This window comes from Indicator indicator, chromosome Z (assembly GCF_027791375.1).
Source record: "Indicator indicator isolate 239-I01 chromosome Z, UM_Iind_1.1, whole genome shotgun sequence".
Lineage (NCBI taxonomy): Eukaryota > Metazoa > Chordata > Aves > Piciformes > Indicatoridae > Indicator > Indicator indicator.
In genome coordinates, this window is record NC_072053.1 from 82,786,889 (window position 1) to 82,806,898 (window position 20,010).

The window sequence follows — 20,010 nt, forward strand, 5'->3', positions numbered from 1 at the left end:
TAGACAACAAAGTATCCCTGTATGTCTGTGTGTCCTTGCTCCTTTCCACATGCCAGGTACATTCTGAATTTGTTTAGGATGTTCTGGAACAGCAATAATTAGCATTTAGCTGCCATTAAAAGAAAAAAAAAAGGTCTGTAGAAATTATTTTTTTTTCTCTTTTACGTTTTTTTAAGCTGCCCAAAAATTTAGTATCTATCTGCAAACTGAATCTGGGAAGCAAAAAAACAAGGGTTATAAAACGCTAAATCCACTTCTAGCTTCAAGATGACACAGTGGGGGAATAAAACACTCTGGATTTAAGGGAAAGAATGAGATGCCAAAAAGATACTGTGGGAATGAGAGCAGTGCTGTGTAATAACACTAAATGACATCATTATAGGTAAGTTCTTTGTGCTTTTAAGGAAAGCACAGTGTCTCAGGTCAATGAAATAATCTGTCAGTGGTTGTCTTCCCACAGTTTATGGGACCTGCTATATTTTCCCAGTATCTTAAGTGGTATGAAGCTTGCAGCAGACTCCTCTTCCTCCATTACTACAGGAATTGAGTGAAGAACTATCTTCGTTAGCAGTACTGCTACAATGTGCTTTCTCCTTGTCAAGTTGGAAGAACTTTTGAGTGGCATTTGATTTGCTCTTTTCTTTGTCATAGAAACGTAAAATGGTTTGGACTGCAAGAGACCTTAAAGAACATCCAGTTCCAACCCCCTGCCATGGGCAGGGACACCTCCTACCAGACCAGGCTGCTCAAGGCTCCCATCCAACCTGCCTTTGAACACTTTCAGTGATGGAGTGTCCACAACTTCTCTGGGCGACCTGTTCAAGTGTCTCACCACCTTCGTGGGGAAGAATTTCTTCCTAATACCTCATCAACACCCAACTTCCTCCATCCTGAAGCCAGTACCCCTCATCCTGTCACAGCATGCCTTTGTTAAAGTCCCTCCCCACCTATCCTGTAGCATCCTTCCAATACTGGAAGGCTGCTATAAGGCTTTCTCAGAGCCTTCCCAGGCTGAGCAACATTATTCCTGTCGCAGGAATAATGCCTAAAAGTTCGCAAAGGACTATAACCAAAACAGAGCCAAACTGCTGCCTCAGACCAGTTTGCTCAGTGAGACAAACTTCAAAAGAGTAAGTTTATCCACTCAGACTTCATTGAGACTAGAACAGCTAATGTGTGGGTGCTGCCCTGCCTGCTAGCTGTAGAAATGCCTTTCTTCTCCTAAAGCTTGTGTTAAGCTTTGTTAGCCAAGACTGATTTGTATTAATATAAAACTGAGCCTGCATTACAACATGCACTGGTACACCCACTTCCAAGAAAAATAAACCCTCATCTCAACTAATCCTTTCCCTGCTGGAGCCAAGCTACTGTCATTTTAAGGCTGGTTCATGCTGCAATATTTTGCACAGTCACATACTCCACTCTGAGTCTCACGATAAAGCCAGTTTTAGTTCACAGGAGTTCTTCAAGACAATGTCCTTACAGACAATTTCCTTTCTAAGAAAGTAAGCAAATGATGAACAACTCTATCCGAAGTGCATCTACTTTGTAAATGAACATAAAACACAGCAGATCAGTCCTCCTTCTGAAGTTCTCTGATCTGCACTCCCAAGATACCACAGACATGCTTGTAATTTTTGGTTTAATTTCAAGGCAAACCTGGAAACTACCAAAATTGAACACAGAAAGCATTTTTATCATTAAAATGTGTAGAGTAATCTAAAAGCATATGAAACACCTTAACAAAGCCTGATCTATATATACAGCTCTAACAGGCAGAAGAGATTAAATGTAGAATATAAAGAGAATCATGGCATGGTAGAGGTTGGAAGGGACCTCTGGAGATGGAGTCCAACCCCCCTGCCAAGGCAGGTTCACCTAAAGAAGGTCACACAGGAACACACCCAGGTGGCTTTTGAATGCCTCTAGAGATGGAGACTCCACCACCTCTCTGGACAGCCTGCTCCAGTGCTCTGTCACTCTTACATTAGTTCCTCCTCATGTTTAGATGGAGCTTACCATGTTCAGGTTTGTGCCTGTGACCACATCACTGTGCACCACTGGAAACATTCAGATAAACTTGAAAAAAATGCAAACTAACCTGCAGGACAACCTGGTGGAAACACCTCACCAAGAAAGGTCTCAAAAGTTACACATTTGCAGCATCAATTTTAAGGGGGCTATGGTACAAAACCTTTTTATCCTTACCAGTGGTGGTCCTCCCAAGAATATTGTTCCCTGTTTGCCAACAATAATGCTTTCATCAGCCATTGCAGGTACATATGCTCCTCCTGCTGTACAGGATCCCATCACTACTGCTATCTATTGGGAAAACAAAAAGCACAGGTTAGTCCAGCCCTTACAAACAGCAAGTGCACGTGGCACTGTTACCTACTGTAATGATTTTAAGACAGATTCTGGGACAGCAATGCAGGATTATTTTTGCCTGACACAGGAAATGTTTGGTTTGTGTTTTAGCTTTTCACACAACCACAGAATGTCAGGGGTTGGAAGGGACTTCTAGAAATTAGTGAGTCCAACCCTGCTGCCAAAGCAGGATCACCTAGGGCAGGTCACACAGGAAAGCATTCAGGCAGATTCTGGAAGTCTCCAGAGAAGGAGACTCCACAATCTCTCTGGGCAGCCTGTTTCAGTGCTCTCTCACAGTGCTCTCTCACTCTCACCATAAAAGATGTCTCCTCATGTTGAGGAGGAACCTCCTGTGTTCCAGCTTGTACCCACTGTTCCTTGTCCTGTCACTGGGCACCACCAAACAGAGCCTGGCACCTTCATCCTGACACCCACCCCTCAGATATTTACAGACATTGATCAAATCCCCTCTCAGCCTTCTCCTTGCCAGACTAAACAGCCCCAGGTGTCTGTTTCTTAAACTACCATCTTCATACCATCCTGAATGAAAATTCATACATCAAGTACCACAGGCTATGCATATGAAACATTTAAAGAGGTGCATGCATGAAATTTGTCTTAACTTGATGAATGGTAAAAGTACCTACAGGTTGCTCCTGCTATTTATGCTTTTTAAAGCTTCAGTTGTTGCTTATTGGGATTTCACCAATGCTAACATTCTTTGAAGAAAACTCCTCACATCTACCAGTAAGCTACTTCAGTTCTTCAGTGGATCCACTAATTAACTCTTCCTCTTAAAGGCATGTTTCTTGTCATAGAATTGTTTTGGTTGGAAGAGACCTTTAAGACCATCAAGTCCAACCCTTAACCCAGCACTGCCAGGTCACCACTAAATCATTGCCCTCACAGCACCACAGCTACACAGCTCTGAAATCCTGCCAGGGATGGAGACTCCACAACTCCCTGCCAGCCTGTTCAAGAGTCTGACAACTCTTTGGGGGAAAATATTGTTCTTTGTGTCCAACCTAAACCTCCCCTGACAGAACTTGAGGCCATCTCCTATTTTCCTATCACCTGGGAGAAGAGACCAAACCCCACTCTGGTCCAACCTCCTTCCAGGGAGTTGTAGAGAGCCACAAGTTCTCCCTTCAGCCTCCTTTTCTCCAGGCTGAACAATCCCAGTTCCCACAGCTGCTCCTCATACAACTTGTGCTCTAGACCCTTCACCACCTCTGTTTCTCTTCTTTGAACACACTCTTGCATCTCAGTGTCCAGCATCTCAATGTGAAGGGCAGAAAACTGAACCCTGCCTTTAAGGTGTGGCCTCACCAGTACCCAGTACAGGGAGGGGAAAAATCCCTGCCCTACTCCTGCTGGCCACACTATTGCTGATCCAAGAGAGGATGCTGGTGGCCTTCTTGGCCACCTGGTCACACATTGGCTCATCCTCAGCTGGCTGTCAACCAGCACCCCGAGCTCTTTCTCTGCTGGGCAGCTTTCCAGCTACTCTGCTCCAAGCCTGGAGTGTTGCAAAGGGTTGTTGTGACCTAAGTGCAGGACCCAGCACTTGGCCTTGTTGGATCTCATCCCACTGCCCCTGTCCCATCAATCCTGCTTGTACAGTTTTCTCTGGGGATTCTCCCTATCCTCAAGAAGATCAACACTCCCACCCGATCCGATCATCTGCAAACCTCCAACCTACCTCAATCCCCTCCTCTAGATCACTGGTTAAAGATGCTAAAGGCAACTGGCCCCAATACTGAGCCCTGGAGAACACCACTGGTGACCAGCCACCAAGTGGATTTAACTCCATTCTCCACCACTCTCTGGGCCTGGTCAGACAGCCAATTCTTAAACCAGAGAGGTGTCCACCCAACCAAGCAATGACCAGCCAGATTCTCCAGGAAGATTCTATGGGAAACAGTGTCAAAAGCTTTATTACACTCAAGGTAGGGAATAGCCACAGCCTTCCCTTATCCACTAGGTGGGACACCTTATCATAGAAGATCAAGTTATTTAAATAGGGAGCTGGGGCTTTTTAGTCTGGAAAAGAGAAGACTTAGAGGGGATTTAATTAATGTTTGTAAATATCTGAGGGCTGGGGGTCAGGAGGGAGGGGACAGGCTCTGCTCACTTGCTCCCTGTGACAGGACAAGGAGCAATGGATGTAAGCTGCAGCACAGGAGGTTCCACCTCAACACAAGGGAGAACTTCTTTACTGTAAGGGTCACAGAGCACTGGAACAGGCTCCCCAGAGGGGTTGTGGAGTCTCCTCTGGAGACCTTCAAGGCCCATCTGGATGTGTTCCTGTGTGACCTGAGCTGGATTCTATGGTCCTGCTCTGGCAGGGGGGTTGGACTCTTTGGGTCCTTTCCAACCCCTGACATCCTGTGAGCTGGTGAAGAGGACCTGCCTTTCACAAACCCATGCTGACTGTGCCTGATCACCTGGCTGTCCTGTACATGCCTCATGATGGCACTCAGCATGTTACCTGTTCCACTGAGGGCAGGCTGACAGGCCTGTAGGTCCTGACTCCTCCTTCTGGCCCATTTTTGTAGTTGGGTTGCCACCATTTGCTGACTTCCAGTCAGCTGGGACCTCCCCACTTAGCCAGGACTGATGGTAAATGGTGAGCACTTCCAGCAGCTCCCTCAGTAACCTTGAGCGGATGCCATCAGGCCCCATAGGCTTTTGTGTGTCTAAGTGGCACAGCAGGTCACTGACCTCTCTTCTTGCATTATAGGGGCTTCATTCTGCTCTCTGCCAGCTCCAGGGCCTGGGCACTCAGAGAACAAGTGGTGTTACTGTCAAAGAGTGAAGTGAAGAAGGCATTAAGACCCTCAGCCTTTTCCTCATCCTTGGTCACTATGTTTCCCCCTGCAGCTAAGAGGATGAAGACTCTTCCTAGCCCTCCTTTTGCTGTGAATACATTTACAGGAAGGTTTTTATTACCTTTTATGGCAGTAAAAGACAACAAAACACCCCATTACTCATTCTAAAGCTTATTAACTTCTGCTTCATCCTTTTGCCTGATTTTGAGACGAACATTACCCAATAAAAACTTCCTACTAGTAATATTTTGGTGACACTTTTCACAGAGCTGACTGGCCCTCAGACATGATGAGCACTGCAGCAGTGTAAGACCAGGAAAGTGAAGTTTCTCTCTTCTCCTTCTGGAGAGCTCCTCCAAAGATTCTTTTAAAACAGCTTGTAAAGCAGAAGGAATGGAATATTCATATGGAAAAAGCAGACAGTGAGAAAGCAATTGTGTAATTTAACATTGCTGTTTCACAACAACCAAAACAAAACAAAACCAAGCCCACAACATAAAACCAACACAAAATAATGTTATTTTGAGTTGGCTTACTTTGGAAGTATTTCTAAAGTATATTTCATCAAGTATTGCTCTGTGCTAGATGGTACAACTTAATGTTTTCTCTGAAAAGAACACACAGAAATAGAACTTCCAAACTGCACTGCCTGTACCTAGAGCAGGAGTAGATGATCCACATCAACCTATCACCAAATCAAACAGCTCCCTCAGCAAATGGGTTTCAGTATCTTACACTATATTCAGTCACATGATTAATCTGCAATATTTCTGCTGTGCATTTCATAAATGCCTCCTGGTAAAGACAAAGGTAACATAAGCCTCTAAAAACAGGGGAAACTTGGTAGAACATGTCATTTATTACTTCCCCTCTCCCCCAGGATCTATGCCTTTTTTTTCTACTCTTGCTCATGATGAAAAAGGTGCCTGCATTTAAGCTTTTGTTTTTTTTCTCAATACATAAATTGGGAAAAAAACCCACCATATCTACCTGTGAAACAGCACAACCTCAACTTCCCAACTAATGTGCTACTTTCTGACTCCATTCTATGAATTGCTGCATAGGAAATGACTTAAAAGTTTAATCAAAACCAACAGCTCTAAGTGCATATACAATACCTCATACCCACTGAGCAGCTCCCCTTTGCACCCATGCAGCACAGGTGTGTGACAAGTGGCTAATGAGAAGCTAATCACAGAGTTCTGATTCACAGCCACACAGACATCAATGCAATTCAAAGATGTAGTAGGAGTGTAATAAATTCGTCACAGGTAAAAGTGGAGGGGGAAATTAAAAGCATTATAGGCAAAAAAAAAAAAAAAAAGAAATAAAGAAATAAAGAAATAAACCTAAGAAATTATATGGAAAAAAACAACACTGAACAAAAAAACCCCCAACCAGCCAAACAAGCAACCAAAAAATAACCAACAAAAAAACCCCAACCAGCCAAACAAGCAACCAAAAATAACCAACAAAAAACCCAAACCAATCAACCAAGAAACAAAAAAAAAAAAACTAAAAAACCAAGCATTTTATGGGCAAAATTGAGAAGGGCTGGTGAAACAGGCAGCAGGTAGAAAACTAATAACATCCAGACTTTCATGTCAGGACAGCCATAAAAGGGAACAGGATTTCCTAACACCACTTCCCAATGAAATACTCTCTCTGTCAGGGAAGATGATCCCAGCTACCACAGCCTGTTAGCACAAAATCAACATCAGATTTACAAATGTTAAGAGTGATTTTTTTGAAAGGAAAGATAGAAATGTCTCCCAAACAAAACACAGCCATGGTACATCCTTCAAATGAAGGAAGGGCTTCAGTTTTCCATGAATATTTTAAGAAAGACAAACTGTCATCTGTGTCATACCAAGACAATTAAAAACTTTCATCAGTGTCATACCAAATAGAAATGTGTTTTAATCAAAGTGCGCTTAGTTTTTTATTGTGTAGGAGTACAGCACAGCTATTAATACAATACTAAATACAACAAGAAACATCATCACTTAATACAACAAATTCAGCTAGATCAGGAACTTTTAAAACACCTTAAAGTTGTTCAAACACATTCAGGAAAACACCAGCATGACTTTAGGGCTGGGCATTTCTAGAAAGGTCCTGCCTAACATTCAGTGATTTCGGCTTTGCAAACTGGGTCTACGTAGTCTTTTGATGTGGCATCTAAAAATCACTACTCTCAGACCAGATGATTGGATTTTCTAGCAAAAATAAGGTTGATTCAAAACCTATCTTAAAGAGATAATTCAGCAGAACGGTTCTGTGACTGCCTCCTCTGACACAGTGCTCTTCCTGGCACCAGTTTTATTCATACATACAAATCTGAAGGAAAACTTAAGACTTAAAAATGACTCCTCAAGATGGCCAGCTTGTAAATTGTCTCTCTTCCTAAAGATTTTTGTTCTGAGAGTGTTTTTCCTCTGGAGACCTAGCTAATAACTACAAGAAAGAACTACAATAAATCAAACTATGTTAGACTTTTTAAAGAGATTTACATGTGTTGTTGCAGTTTCAGCCTTGTATTTCATAGAACTGTTAGGGTTGAAAGGGACCTCAAGGATCATCCAGTTCCAACTCCCCTGACATGGGGCCACCTCACACTAGATCAGGTTGCTCAGAGCCACCTCCAGCCTGGCCTTAAAAACCTCCAAGGATGAGGCTTCCACCACCTTCCTGGGCAACCTGTTCCAGTGTCTCACCACCCTCATGGTGTAAAATTTCTTCCTAACATCCAATCTGAATGTGTCCACTCCAAGTTTTGCTCCATTCCCCCCAGTCCTATCACTCTCTGACATCCTAAAAAGTCCCTCCCCAGCTTTCTTGTAGCCCCCTTCAGATACTGGAAGGACAGAAGAAGGTCTCCTTGGAGCCTTCTCTTCTCTAGACTGAACAGCCCCAACTCTCTGTCTGTCTTCATAGAAGAGGTGCTCCAGCCCTCTGCTCACCCTCATGGCCCTTCTCTGGACACCTTCCAGCATGTCCATATCCCCCTCTTGTAATAGAGGCTCCAGAACTGGATGCAGTACTCCAGGTGGGGTCTCACCAGAGTGGAGTAGAGGGGGAGAATCACCTCCCTCAACCTGCTGGGTATGCTTCTCTTGATGCAGCCCAGGATGGCTTTCTGGGCTGCATTTCCACAGAGGCAATGGATTTCAGGATTCTTTGGTAGAAGAAAAGATGTTTGAAGATTTGAAGTCTGACTTGGTTCTAAAATGTGCCAAAAAGCTATCAAGGTAACAAATTTCTTTCCTCAGGAATCATGAATAGCCAGTGTTTGCCATGTAAAAGAAGGAGTCAGATACTGTATTCCTGACTGATGCATCTGCTTCACATTGAAGTGTTAGCTTCTACCTCCTCCTTTTGGACCAGGAGATTGAAACAAGCACAGCTTCTCACAGGGAACAAATTGAAGTGGTTCCAGACTAGCTATGCCTCTCAATGACAGATGCTGGTAAGAAGTACGAATATTAGAAGTCCCATTTCCACTTCACATAAATGAGTTTAACTGCCAAGTATGCTGAAACAATAGGATGGTGTTTCCATGACAGTCCTCAGATGAAGCAGCAAGTTAGATAAACATTTACTCTGCTAGAGGCTCCAGCACCTATTTCTGAGCCTAATGTGGTAAAACCATTTTTCTTTTCAGGTGGAATATCCTGAGAATTTCCTTCACCTTCTTTCACTCAGCCAATACAAAGTGATAGGCACTGAACTGACAACTACACCTAGGAGGAGGCTCTTGAAATTAACATAATTCAGTGAGAACACCATCTCACTGATCAATAATGAAAAATAATCTAAGATGTTAACAACTACTGGCAAAGGAATAGAACTACATATCACCATGCTATTACATAGCTCTATATACAGGTCTATGTATCTATCTCCATTGTTAACTGACATACCGAGTAGTACAGTCTGGCAAAAAAACCCTACCCTCATCTCAAAAAATGCACAAGGAGACCTGGAAAAAGGCTTACAGAAGATAAAATTGGACCACCAAAGATATGGAACACCTTCTGTAGGAAGAATAGCTAAGTAAGCTTGAATTCTTTAGCCTGCAAAAGGGATTACGAGGCAGGCATATGAGAGAGCTACACAACCACATGAAGAGGCTGCAAGTTGACTGTCTGGACAGCTACTCTTTAGGAATAACCTGATTGTCTTCCTTCCTGGAGCATTCTTTGATTTGGAGGAGGTAATCTTCAAGACCACAGACTTCTTCATCCTCCCTGGAAGCTTCTCTCATGTCCCTGCTTATAATTCCCTTAACAAGCCCAAGCCTACTCTCCTGAAGTCCAGGTTCTTTGTCCATCTACATGCCCTCGTCACCTCCATCAAGACCTTAGACACTGCCCCTCCACCTTCCCTGCAGCCGAGGCTGCTATCAGCAATCACCTCCTCAGACAGTTCTGCATTCTCCATGAGTAACAGATGCAGAAGTGCACCTCCTCCAGCACACCAGCTGCGTCAAAAAACTGACCCAAACCTCCTCCTCCAACACCCATGACACAAACTCACTTCTAAATGCAGGCACTGTGACTAAACAGTAATTTTATGCATCATTAATACACTGGAACACAACCTCACTGTAAGGGCAGTTTTATCCCACAGCACATCACTGTATCAAATGGGGATATAAATATGCACACGCCCTGCTAGTAGAAAGTAGGTTTCATTTACCAGCTACCATCAAAGGAGCTCTGAACAGAATGTTTAGACACAGAACTGTTCCAAGAGATTTCCTCAGTGCTTCCTCAGATGGCCATATACACCTTGCTGTCAAGTCCCTTCTTCTCCCACTCCAGGACAGGAGCAGGCAGGTCATGCCATTAACACCGAAGCAAAAAAAGGAGACAGCTTCTTCAAAACTATAATGACTTCTCTGTGGACAATTACTGTGTTTACAGTGCCTCCAATCCCCAGGGTGGGCCATGAGGTCAGCACAACACAGCACTTGTCTAAAACAAAGTCAGGGTTGTATACAGGCTTTAAAAAGCTGACAAAAGTCAGCAAGCATAAAAACTAATTAGTACATTTAATTCCTAGATAAAAGCAAATTACCTGTGGAATTCCTTGTGAGGACATGACTGCTTGGTTGTAGAAAATACGACCAAAATGATCTCTGTCTGGAAACACTTCTGCTTGTCGAGGTAAATTTGCTCCTCCTGAATCAACTGGAGTGAATGGGAACACATTAACATGACCATTGTGGAAGCTGTTACTAAGGTACCTGCAATGTTACTTACAACAGACAACATTTACTATCACTAACAATACATGTATTTCCATGAATTTAGGTGCATTAGGATGATCTTCTTGAAATAAGAAAGAAAAATAGTGACATGTCCTCTTTCCAGATAACATCCATCCCAATCATTCTCATGGGAAATAAATTTAGATCATCTTAGAGATGCAACTGTGCCCCCCTACACAAACTTCTAAACTCATCTTACTGCTAATTTAACCAACAATACTTTGAATATACAATTTTAACTCAATTATTCCATTACAACTCTGTCACAAGTTCCAGAACAGGGTGAGACTAAGCACCAAGAGGTGCCGCATGTGCACTTCCATATCTTGATTACCAAAGACCTTAAACTATCTTTAGGAACCTTCAAACCATAATGTGCCCTCCAGCAGAGAGGTCTCCAGCTGCAGCTACCTTTCCACGCTCAAATAATGAAAATGCATCATGGCATAAGACTCCAAAGGAGAGAAGACTGGAAAGGAATGCACAGAAAGAGGCCAAGTATGTCTGAGAACTCTGGTTCCTGGTAATTAATATTCAGCCACAAGCAACAGTCCAAGTGCACATTCTCAAGTTGCACTCAAGCTCTGCATTTCGCTATACCATCAAACAGGGGTTTGATTCTTTCCCCTAACCTCACAGAACTGCTCTCCCTAACCAGCACCAACTTCAGCAACTAGACAAATGTGATGGTTTTAAGGTTATGCCTTTAAAATTTCTTACAGATTTCAAGCAGAAAAAGCAAAAGAATGTGAATAAATCACTACTGGGTGTAAGAAAAGAAAATAATGATTATTCTAAACAATTCCATTGGAGGGATAAATCCCTAAAGATTTGGTTCTCAAAACAATGTTCAGTTCTGTTCAGCAGTCTAGCTGGGTGTTTTCCTTCTCTTCTTGCCTTCTACTCTGGGAGATAACAACCTTGCTAACCTCGGGCTCAGTACTAACACAAATCCCTGCTTCTTTCCTCTCTTTCTTTGCAGAAGAGGGGGGGAAGGAGGAGGGGAACCAGTTTTTCCTGGTCTCATTTTGGGGCCAGGGTTTTTTGGTGCTGTTTCTGTTAATTGTAAATACCTGTAAATATTGTAAGTGCTGTGTATTTTGTATATATTCATTGCATTCCATTGTAGATCATAGTTTCACTTGTAAATACAGCCTCATTTGCTTCTGAACTGAGCTAGTCTGGTCAGCTTAATGTGGGAGGGGGATTTCAACCCACCACAACAAACTCCAGTGCTGTGAAACAGGTCATCTCTGAACACAAAAGAAAATGCCCACATTGATGACTGACTCAGTGACAAGTGGTACTGTGTGTCTGCATCAGAATTAACTCCTAGGCAGCTACCACTGAGGAAAAAAACCAGTTCAGGTGGAATGAAAACCACAGGTAAAGTAAAACTCACCAGGTAAAGGTAAAATAACTCACTAGGTCTGAGTGGCAAAGTAGTATACAGGGACCACACATTTTGGAGGTGGAATAAAAACAAAAACAAACTTGAGTTCAAGTGCTTGTCTGTGTCCCACAGTTCCTCATTCCATAAGAACTTAAAACAGTAGAATTAAATATATAACTCACTAAAAAACAAGTAGTGTGAACAGATAGAATTTGCTGAAAATCCAGAGCACAGAAAAAAATACCACAGAGCTGCTTTGCAAACTGCAAAGATAAGTTTCTTTTGGGTTTTATTTAATGATTGAGATAAAATTTATGCCCCACTTTGCCTCTGAGACTCTTTCTATTGCAGTACAGCAATCCCACAAAGTCCACCCTCACACTGTTCCTGTATCTACCTCACCAACACTTTTGAGTTCACATTTCTCCTAATCCTTCTCCTGGTATTCTAAGCATGTTTGGCCTGTCAGCAGGGCAAGAAATTACAAATGCTTATGCTAGCCGGGACTCACAATTACGCTGACTACCTCACTAGTACAAGCATCCCACCTGGCAGAACAATTAATGCCTCTCTTCTGCTGGGTAAGCTGCTAAGCCAAGGAAAGCAGACAAGGACTAACTTTAATTGCAGACAGCAGAAGGGTCTTCACCCTCTGATGGTAGCTTAGAACAAGCCACAGGAATACACACTGGCTTAAATCTGTCACATTTGTCTGATGGGTTCAAAAGTTATTGGATTGGGAACTGAGGCTGAAAGAGAAACACTGGCAGAAAGCTCCTGTATTTCCACAAAACCAGGCTAAGATAATACTACCTGTAATGCTCTAAAGACATCAGGCATTCTGATCTTAATATTTAATAATAGTATCCAGAAGCAAAACTTACATTAGGGTTTAGCTGAATGCTGACTTAACAGACTAAGCTAAAACCGCAAAATAATACACCATGACATGTCTGCTTCAGTGAAACACAACCCAAACTGCAAAAATCTCTTGATCCAAATTACAACTGACACTTTTGACACTGAGATTTTATTTCTTTGGTACGCCATTTCATACAGCTACATGCTCCAGCAAAAGGTAAAGAAGCTTTTCTTTATTGAGCTGCAATCTGAATAAAGACTGGATAAGGCTATAGGATGGATTCCTCAAGTGTGACAGAAGAGAAAGGAGTAAGAAAGAAGAGATACAGTGGCACAATTACATCTGTATTTTATGAATCCAGCTGCACAGCAGTGTAGAAGATAGTGCGAACAAGATGTGGTTACTACTTGCCTCAGTATTGATGAAAAGACATTTTAAAGTGCCTAAAATACATATCTGGTTAATCTGGGGACAGATCACTCTCAGCATTTCACAGAGTCACAGAATGGCTTAGGATGGACTTTAGAGATCATTTACTCCAACCTCCCCACCATGGGCAGGGATGCCTCCTGCTCAAGACCTCATCCAACCTGGCCTTGAACATGTTAAGCAGAGATCCTGAGCTGCCCCAGCAAAGGATATTCGTTATTTCTTCAGCGGGACTTACCCAAATATAGGCAAGGGAGATGGTTCTCCATTGCAATTTCTTGAGCCCTCAAATGTTTCTTAACAGTGATGGGATAATAGGTACCACCCTTGACGGTGGCGTCGTTGGCAACAATCAAGCATTCCACCCTAAAAACAGGGAAAGGTTGAGAGGCAGAAGTATTCTGCATGAGTAAGCATGTCTGCTGGTGAAGAACTCCAACTCTCCAAGGACTCCTTAAGCCCTGGTATCAAGGAGAGCCCTCCTCACCTGCATTTCCTCAAGTGCATGTGTCCTGCTTCACAGTCCCTTAACCCCCCAAAATGATGCTGTATAGGTGGTTCTGGTGAGCAAAACTAATTCTTAACCTAGAATACCATCCTGTTTTCCTAAAAAATGGCATTTCTGATCCACTGATCTGCTCATCTGAAAACCACGAACTCTATGTATGTTCTCCTTTAATATGGGATACACTAGCTAAAAAAATTAAATCACTTCCTTTTAGCCAAGACTGAAAAAATCAAGATGGCAACACTTCTTCTGGGTGTCAGAAAGGAAATACTAGAAATGCTTACAGCTTAATACTGGAAACTGAATAAAGTTTTACCTTCTTCCTTTTCCTATCATCAGTAATGCAATCACTGTTATCTCTCACCCAGACACTCGTCCAATGCCTGTGATAATGCCTCCTGCTGGTACCTCTTCATTACCATACAACTGGTAACCTGCAAACTGGGAGAACTCCAGGAACGGAGACCTGGATAATGACAAATGTAAAACAGTTTCTAAAAGCAACTCACCACATTTGCCACTGAAAAGTTTAAAATTTTAAAAATTAGTTGGTTTTGTTTGTTTGCTTGGGGGTTTTTGTTGTTGTTGTGTTTTTTTTTTTTACAAGAAATTAGTACCTTAGAGAACATCTTTGTAAAATTTCAGTTGCGTTATTTGGCAGCATTTATGGGAACCAAAGAGAAAACAATCTTGTGGCAGTACTTATCTGCAAAAGAAAACCTTTTCCTTTGCAAAAGGGGAGGGAAGGGGAGAGGGGAGGGAGAGGAGGGGAGAGGGGAGGGGGTAGGGAAGGGGAGGAGAGGGAGAGGAGAGGGAGAGGAGAGGGGAGAGGAGGGGAGAGGGGAGGGGGTAGGGAAGGGGAGGAGAGGGAGAGGAGAGGGAGAGGAGAGGGAGAGGAGAGGGAGAGGAGAGGGAGAGGAGAGGGAGAGGAGAGGGAGAGGAGAGGGAGAGGAGAGGGAGAGGAGAGGGAGAGGAGAGGGAGAGGAGAGGGAGAGGAGAGGGAGAGGAGAGGGAGAGGAGAGGGAGAGGAGAGGAACAAAACAAAGCAAAACAAAACAAAACTACCTACCCAGGATCAATGAGTCTGTCAATCCTCTCTCTGGGTAACATCTTTCCCCTGGCTGTATGAAGCTTACGAGCTTTTTCTCCACCTCCTGTGATATAATAGTACATTTTTAAGATTTACCACAGACAGAGATAGATGAAATCACCACTTATATTAAAACTTAGAATGAAAGCACTGATAAGAGTTCTCAGGTTTTGAAGTATGGATCTTAATATAATGCATAATGGTTTCCACTTCAAACAGATTTAATGTACAGATAAAAATCCTTTCCAGAATCTACTCCATTTCCCTCCTCCATTTTCAACAGTTAGTCTTGATGTAAAGATTTTAATAAATGCAATTGCCTGAAACTTTCTCCCACTGCTAGGCAACGAACAGAAGGGATGAAAACACAAACACACAGCCAAAAGCACAACAGTAAGAAAATAATAATAATAAAAAAGGAAATAATAGTCCCAAAACTGTTTCAAAATAGCTCTGCTGAGTCCACCCTTGAAAAACTCAACTCAGTCTGGATTAATTTCTTTAGATCAGTCCAAAAGAGTAAGCAGAGTTCAGACACACAGCATTTAATATCAGGTTTATCTCTGCTTCATTTCAACTCTTTACTTGAGGTCATCCTAAATCATATTTTGCTCTCTGGAGCTTTCTGTCATTCAATACTTAAGATTTGTTGACACACCTCAGCCTCTCTGTCACAGCTCATACAAACACTGTCTCTCTATGTAGACAGAACACTGATCCACCTCATCACTCTGCAATGGTCTTCCTTGTCCAAAGTAAAGAAGCTGATGTTTTGCTAACATTTCTTCTGAGGATTCAAGACTTCTTTGTCAGCTAAGCATTACTGAAACAAGAGCTTTTAAGCCTACCTTTCAAGCCTTTTCTCTCACCTCCTTCCTTGATCACTACGTCCATCATCTCCTACCTGCTGGGCATGCCAGAAAGCCCACAATTTATTTCTGATTCAGTCTGTTCGTTAGGTCTGAGCTTACATCCTGTAATTCTTTCTGTTCAAGTTTCTTAAGATATAAGCTCTCACGTCCACCCACAGAGCCAACACTCTCATCCAAGTTCTCTACATCCCCCTTTGGTCTTACAGAAATTACAGGCCCATTGGTCTTACTTCACTCCCTGGGAAAGTTATGGAATGAATTCTCCCAGGGGGCTATTACAAGTCAGTGGAGCAGGTGGTTGGGAAAAGCCAGCACATGGACTCACCAAGGTCAAATCCAGCTTGACAGACCTGACTGCCTTCTGGAACGAAGTAACCTGCTTGGCTGATGTGTGGCAAGTGGTTGGCACTGTCTGCCTGGAGGTTTCCAAAGCTTTTGGTACCACAGAATACTAGAAGTGGGAAGGGACCTCTGCAGATCATCCAGTCCAACCCCCCTGCTAAAGCAGGGGCAGCCACAGCAGCTTGCGCAGCATCACAATGTCCTAGTGAGTTTGGAATCTCTCCAGAGAAGAAAACTCCAGAACCTCTCTGGGCAACCTCTTCAGGGCTCCAGCACCCTCACACCCATGAAGTTTTTGCTCCTGTTTCAGATGGAACCTCCTGGGTTCCAGTTTGTGCTCACTGCCACTTGTGTGCACCTTTCACTGGGCATCACTGAAAAGAGTCTGGCCCTACCCTCCTGCCCCCTGTCCTGTAGATGTTGACCAGCATTGCTTAGATCCCCTCTCAGGCTGCTCTTCTCCAGGCTCAACAGCCCCAGGGCTCTCAGCCTTTCCATCTCACAAAGGTGCTCCAGGCTCCTCAGCATCTTTGTAGCCTCCCTCAGACTCTCACCGCTAGTCCCTTGTTTCTCTTGAACTTGGAAGCCCAGAACTAGACACAATACTTCAGACATGGTCTCACTAGGGTAAAGTAGGAGGGGAGGAGATCCTCCTTCACCATGCTGGCCACACTCTTTTTAATGCACCCCAGGACACCATTGGCCTTCTTGGCCACAAGGGCACACTGCTGGCTCATGGGGAACCTGTTATCCATCAGCACTCCCAGGTCCTTCTCCACAGAGCTGCTTTCCAGCAGCTCAACTCCTCACCTGTACTGATGCAGGAGGTTATTCCTCCCCAGCTGCAGGACCCCATACTTGCCCTTGTTGAACTCCATGAGGTTCCTCTCTCCCACTCTCAGCCTGTCCAGGTCTCACTGACTGGCAGCACGGCCTGAGGGCTGTCAGCCACTGCTCCCAACTCTGTACCATCAGCAAACCTGCTGAGAGTGCCCTTTGTGCATCAGATATGGGTTTCACAGAATCACAGTATGTTGGGGGTTGGAAGGGACCTCAAAAGATCACCTCAGCCTCTTCTTAGAGGAACAAATGCAGGGATCAAGTGTACCCTGATGAAGCACATCATAAAAAACACTAAACACAGCATCTTAAACGTCCTCCATTCCAAAGCTGTGAAGGAAACTGCACTATACGAAGAGAGAAGAGGGACAAACAATATCATGATGGATACAAGAAGAGGAGAATCAAAGCTGCATGATTAACTGCTGGCAGCACAGTTAAGCATTAATAAACCATTTTCATTTTATCATCCACATCAATTATACTCAACTGTAATTAGTTCAGGGAGTTTTACAAGTCAAGATGATGAAACACAGTATTTCAGGCTTTTAAACTATTACAGGCTTGCTTCTTGTTTGCCTGCAAGTCTTTGAAAATTCTCTTTGCATGTGAGGAGACCAACGTGCAACTTGAGCAGAAGCATGTTTGCCAAACCAGTTTGTTACAAAAGCAGGCAGCAGTGGCTGAAAAAAGGCATCAGGTGAAGTGCAAAGTGTATCACTAAAACCCTTTTATTAATAGTCTTACCTACATTTAAAAATATTGCCATTAGAAACATACATTGATTACTAAGACCTTACCAGATTAAAAACTGACTCAAAATAGGCAGTTTTCACTGACTACTTGCTTACTTCCTGCCTCTCTGGCAATGAAATTCATTTTCTTTTTGACTAAACCAGCCTTGCTTTCATTGATGTCTGCTTCCAGTAATTTATGGATTTGTCTGCATTAGGAAATTGCTCTGATATTCAGCTGGCACACACACACACACAAAAAGATTAACACTCTCTGGTGTGAGAGACAAAGAAGTGCTAATGCTATGGATATTTGTCAGAGCTAGCCTGTGTTCCTTAAAAAACAGAAACTGAATTCTGAACCAAGTTAGCCTGAAACATTTTAAGGGTTGCAAATGACAGAAGATGGAAAAACTATATTTAGAGAGAAGAGCTAAAATGCCAGTGTGACTACTAAAATCCAGCAAATATGTCACAAAATCATAGAACGGTTTGGGTTGGAAAGGACATTAAAAAATCATCCAATTCCAACCCCCCCTGCTGTGGGCAGGAATACCTCCTACCAGACCAGGTTGCTCAAGGCCCCATCCAACCTGGTCTTGAACCTTTCCAGGGTTGCAGCCTCCACAGCTTCTCTGGGCAACCTGTTCCAGTGCCTCACCACCCTCATGCAGAAGAATTTCTGCTTAATGTCTAATCTAAATCTAGCTCCATCCAGTTTGAAGCCATCACCCCTTGTCCTGTCACTCCATGCCTTTGTAAAAGGTTCCTCTCCAGCTCTCCTCTAGCCCCATTCAAATACTGGAAGGCTGCTAGAAGGTCTCTTCAGAGGCTTCACTTCTCCTGGCTGATGAACAATCTGTATTTGTTGTATTTGAATGAACTTATGAATAAACATATAGAGCTACAGGGAGACAAAGAAACAAAAAACCCAAACCAAGAATAAAACTAGGGTTTGGACCAATATAAACCGGTGTTCTACATCCTAGACCATCATACTTACCCAATCTGATTTTTTCTGCTTGCTTTTGGAGTTCAGTTACCAGAGCTTTCATTCGTTCATAGTTTTCCTATGAGGGAAACAAAACAGCACAGTTTAATCAAGAGGGACACTATTATTTCCTAACAGACAAACCCAGAAAGTGCAAGATTTATTTATCTTCCAAATTTCATTTTAACTTATTAAATACTGGCTGGGTACTGCCTTTAAAATCACAATTTCTGCCTATGTGTTGGCTTTCCTAAAGCATCCCAAAGCATTTAATAAACACACCTCACAAAAACTCTAAGTGCATTAAGGCTGCAAAAAAAATTAGACCAAAATTTAATATACCAAAGTAGAATTAGTCATTTCAGAGATGAAGTGCTATTTCTCAAGTTCTTTTTTTTTTTTTTTTTGGTTGGTTCAGGTTTGTTTGGTTTTTGATCTAATTTAAAAACAAAAAAAAAAACACATCATGTGGATTCAAATTAAAAGCTGCTGTGTCTCTTGTACTAAAAGATGAAAAGACACAGACCCAACAGAATTTGCTAAACACCCTGTTGTTCAGGTTGAGTGTAAAGATAAAGCTTTTAAAAGCCAAAAAGGTTTGGTCTTCTTGCCAATATTTCTCTTACAAAAAGAAAAAAAACCCAAAAAACTCCTGGTTTTGAATATGAACAACCAGTACTGAGCTCTCCACTGCTATCAGCATTATCCAAAACTCTGTGCTCATTACATCAGTTTTTTATCATTTCTTAGGAATGAAAAGGTATTAGTCAAGCCTAATTTGGCTTTTTTTTTTTCCAGACATATGAAGAGTTACATTACCTCTCTGAAAAGTCTAGGTTTGACAAAAGAACATAATAACTGCTGCATTAAAAAAAAAAAAAATCACACAGCTTCATCTAATTTTCATCTAGATGTTAAGAGCCTACTGTGACAGAAAAAAAAAAAAAAAAAAAACAATCTGGTGAATCTATATTTGAACCTGAGCACTCTGAATTAAGGTTTTCTCAAAAAGCAGCAAGTGCTGCAGTTAAGTTTGTTCAGCTCTTAGGCACTGAAGGGCACTGAGATGCAAAGCAGGAAGAAAATAAAAACACAGGCACCTTGCATCCAAACTGTGTTAGCTGCACTGGAAGACTTTCTAAGGAGTTTGTTCCCCTGCTACAAACTCATTAAAAATAATCTATTGAGAGGTAAAAGGAAGCAGGTGAAAACAGGTCTTAGCAATTTTATCAGCTCACATACAAGTCAATTCATAAGGTCAGCATTTAGAGGTTGTCTGGCATGGTCAAGGTGACACACTGAAACAGTCTGTCCAACTCTTGTGTCTCTGTTGGCTCTTGGGAAGGACTCCCCACCTTCTAACAAACAACCTGCCACCTGTGATACTTGCTCACAGATACTTGCACCAATTCTGTACCACCCACCTAACAACAGCCAACACCTAGCACATCTCAAGACACCAAGCTCAGCCAG

At 42.6% G+C, this 20,010-nt stretch overlaps 1 protein-coding gene across 1 annotated transcript in view; it reads right to left on the reverse strand.

Annotated features, from left to right (window-relative positions):
* Nucleotides 1-20,010, reverse strand: part of MCCC2 (methylcrotonyl-CoA carboxylase subunit 2) — a 52,401-nt gene that overhangs the window by 24,094 nt on the left and 8,297 nt on the right. Inside the window, exons 2-7 of the mRNA XM_054397730.1 lie at nucleotides 18,550-18,616; nucleotides 14,738-14,822; nucleotides 14,033-14,134; nucleotides 13,399-13,526; nucleotides 10,284-10,396; nucleotides 2,209-2,322 (exon numbers count right to left, since the gene is read on the reverse strand). Of these exons, the coding sequence (XP_054253705.1) occupies nucleotides 2,209-2,322; nucleotides 10,284-10,396; nucleotides 13,399-13,526; nucleotides 14,033-14,134; nucleotides 14,738-14,822; nucleotides 18,550-18,616 (609 nt within the window). The remainder of the gene's footprint in view (nucleotides 1-2,208; nucleotides 2,323-10,283; nucleotides 10,397-13,398; nucleotides 13,527-14,032; nucleotides 14,135-14,737; nucleotides 14,823-18,549; nucleotides 18,617-20,010) is intronic.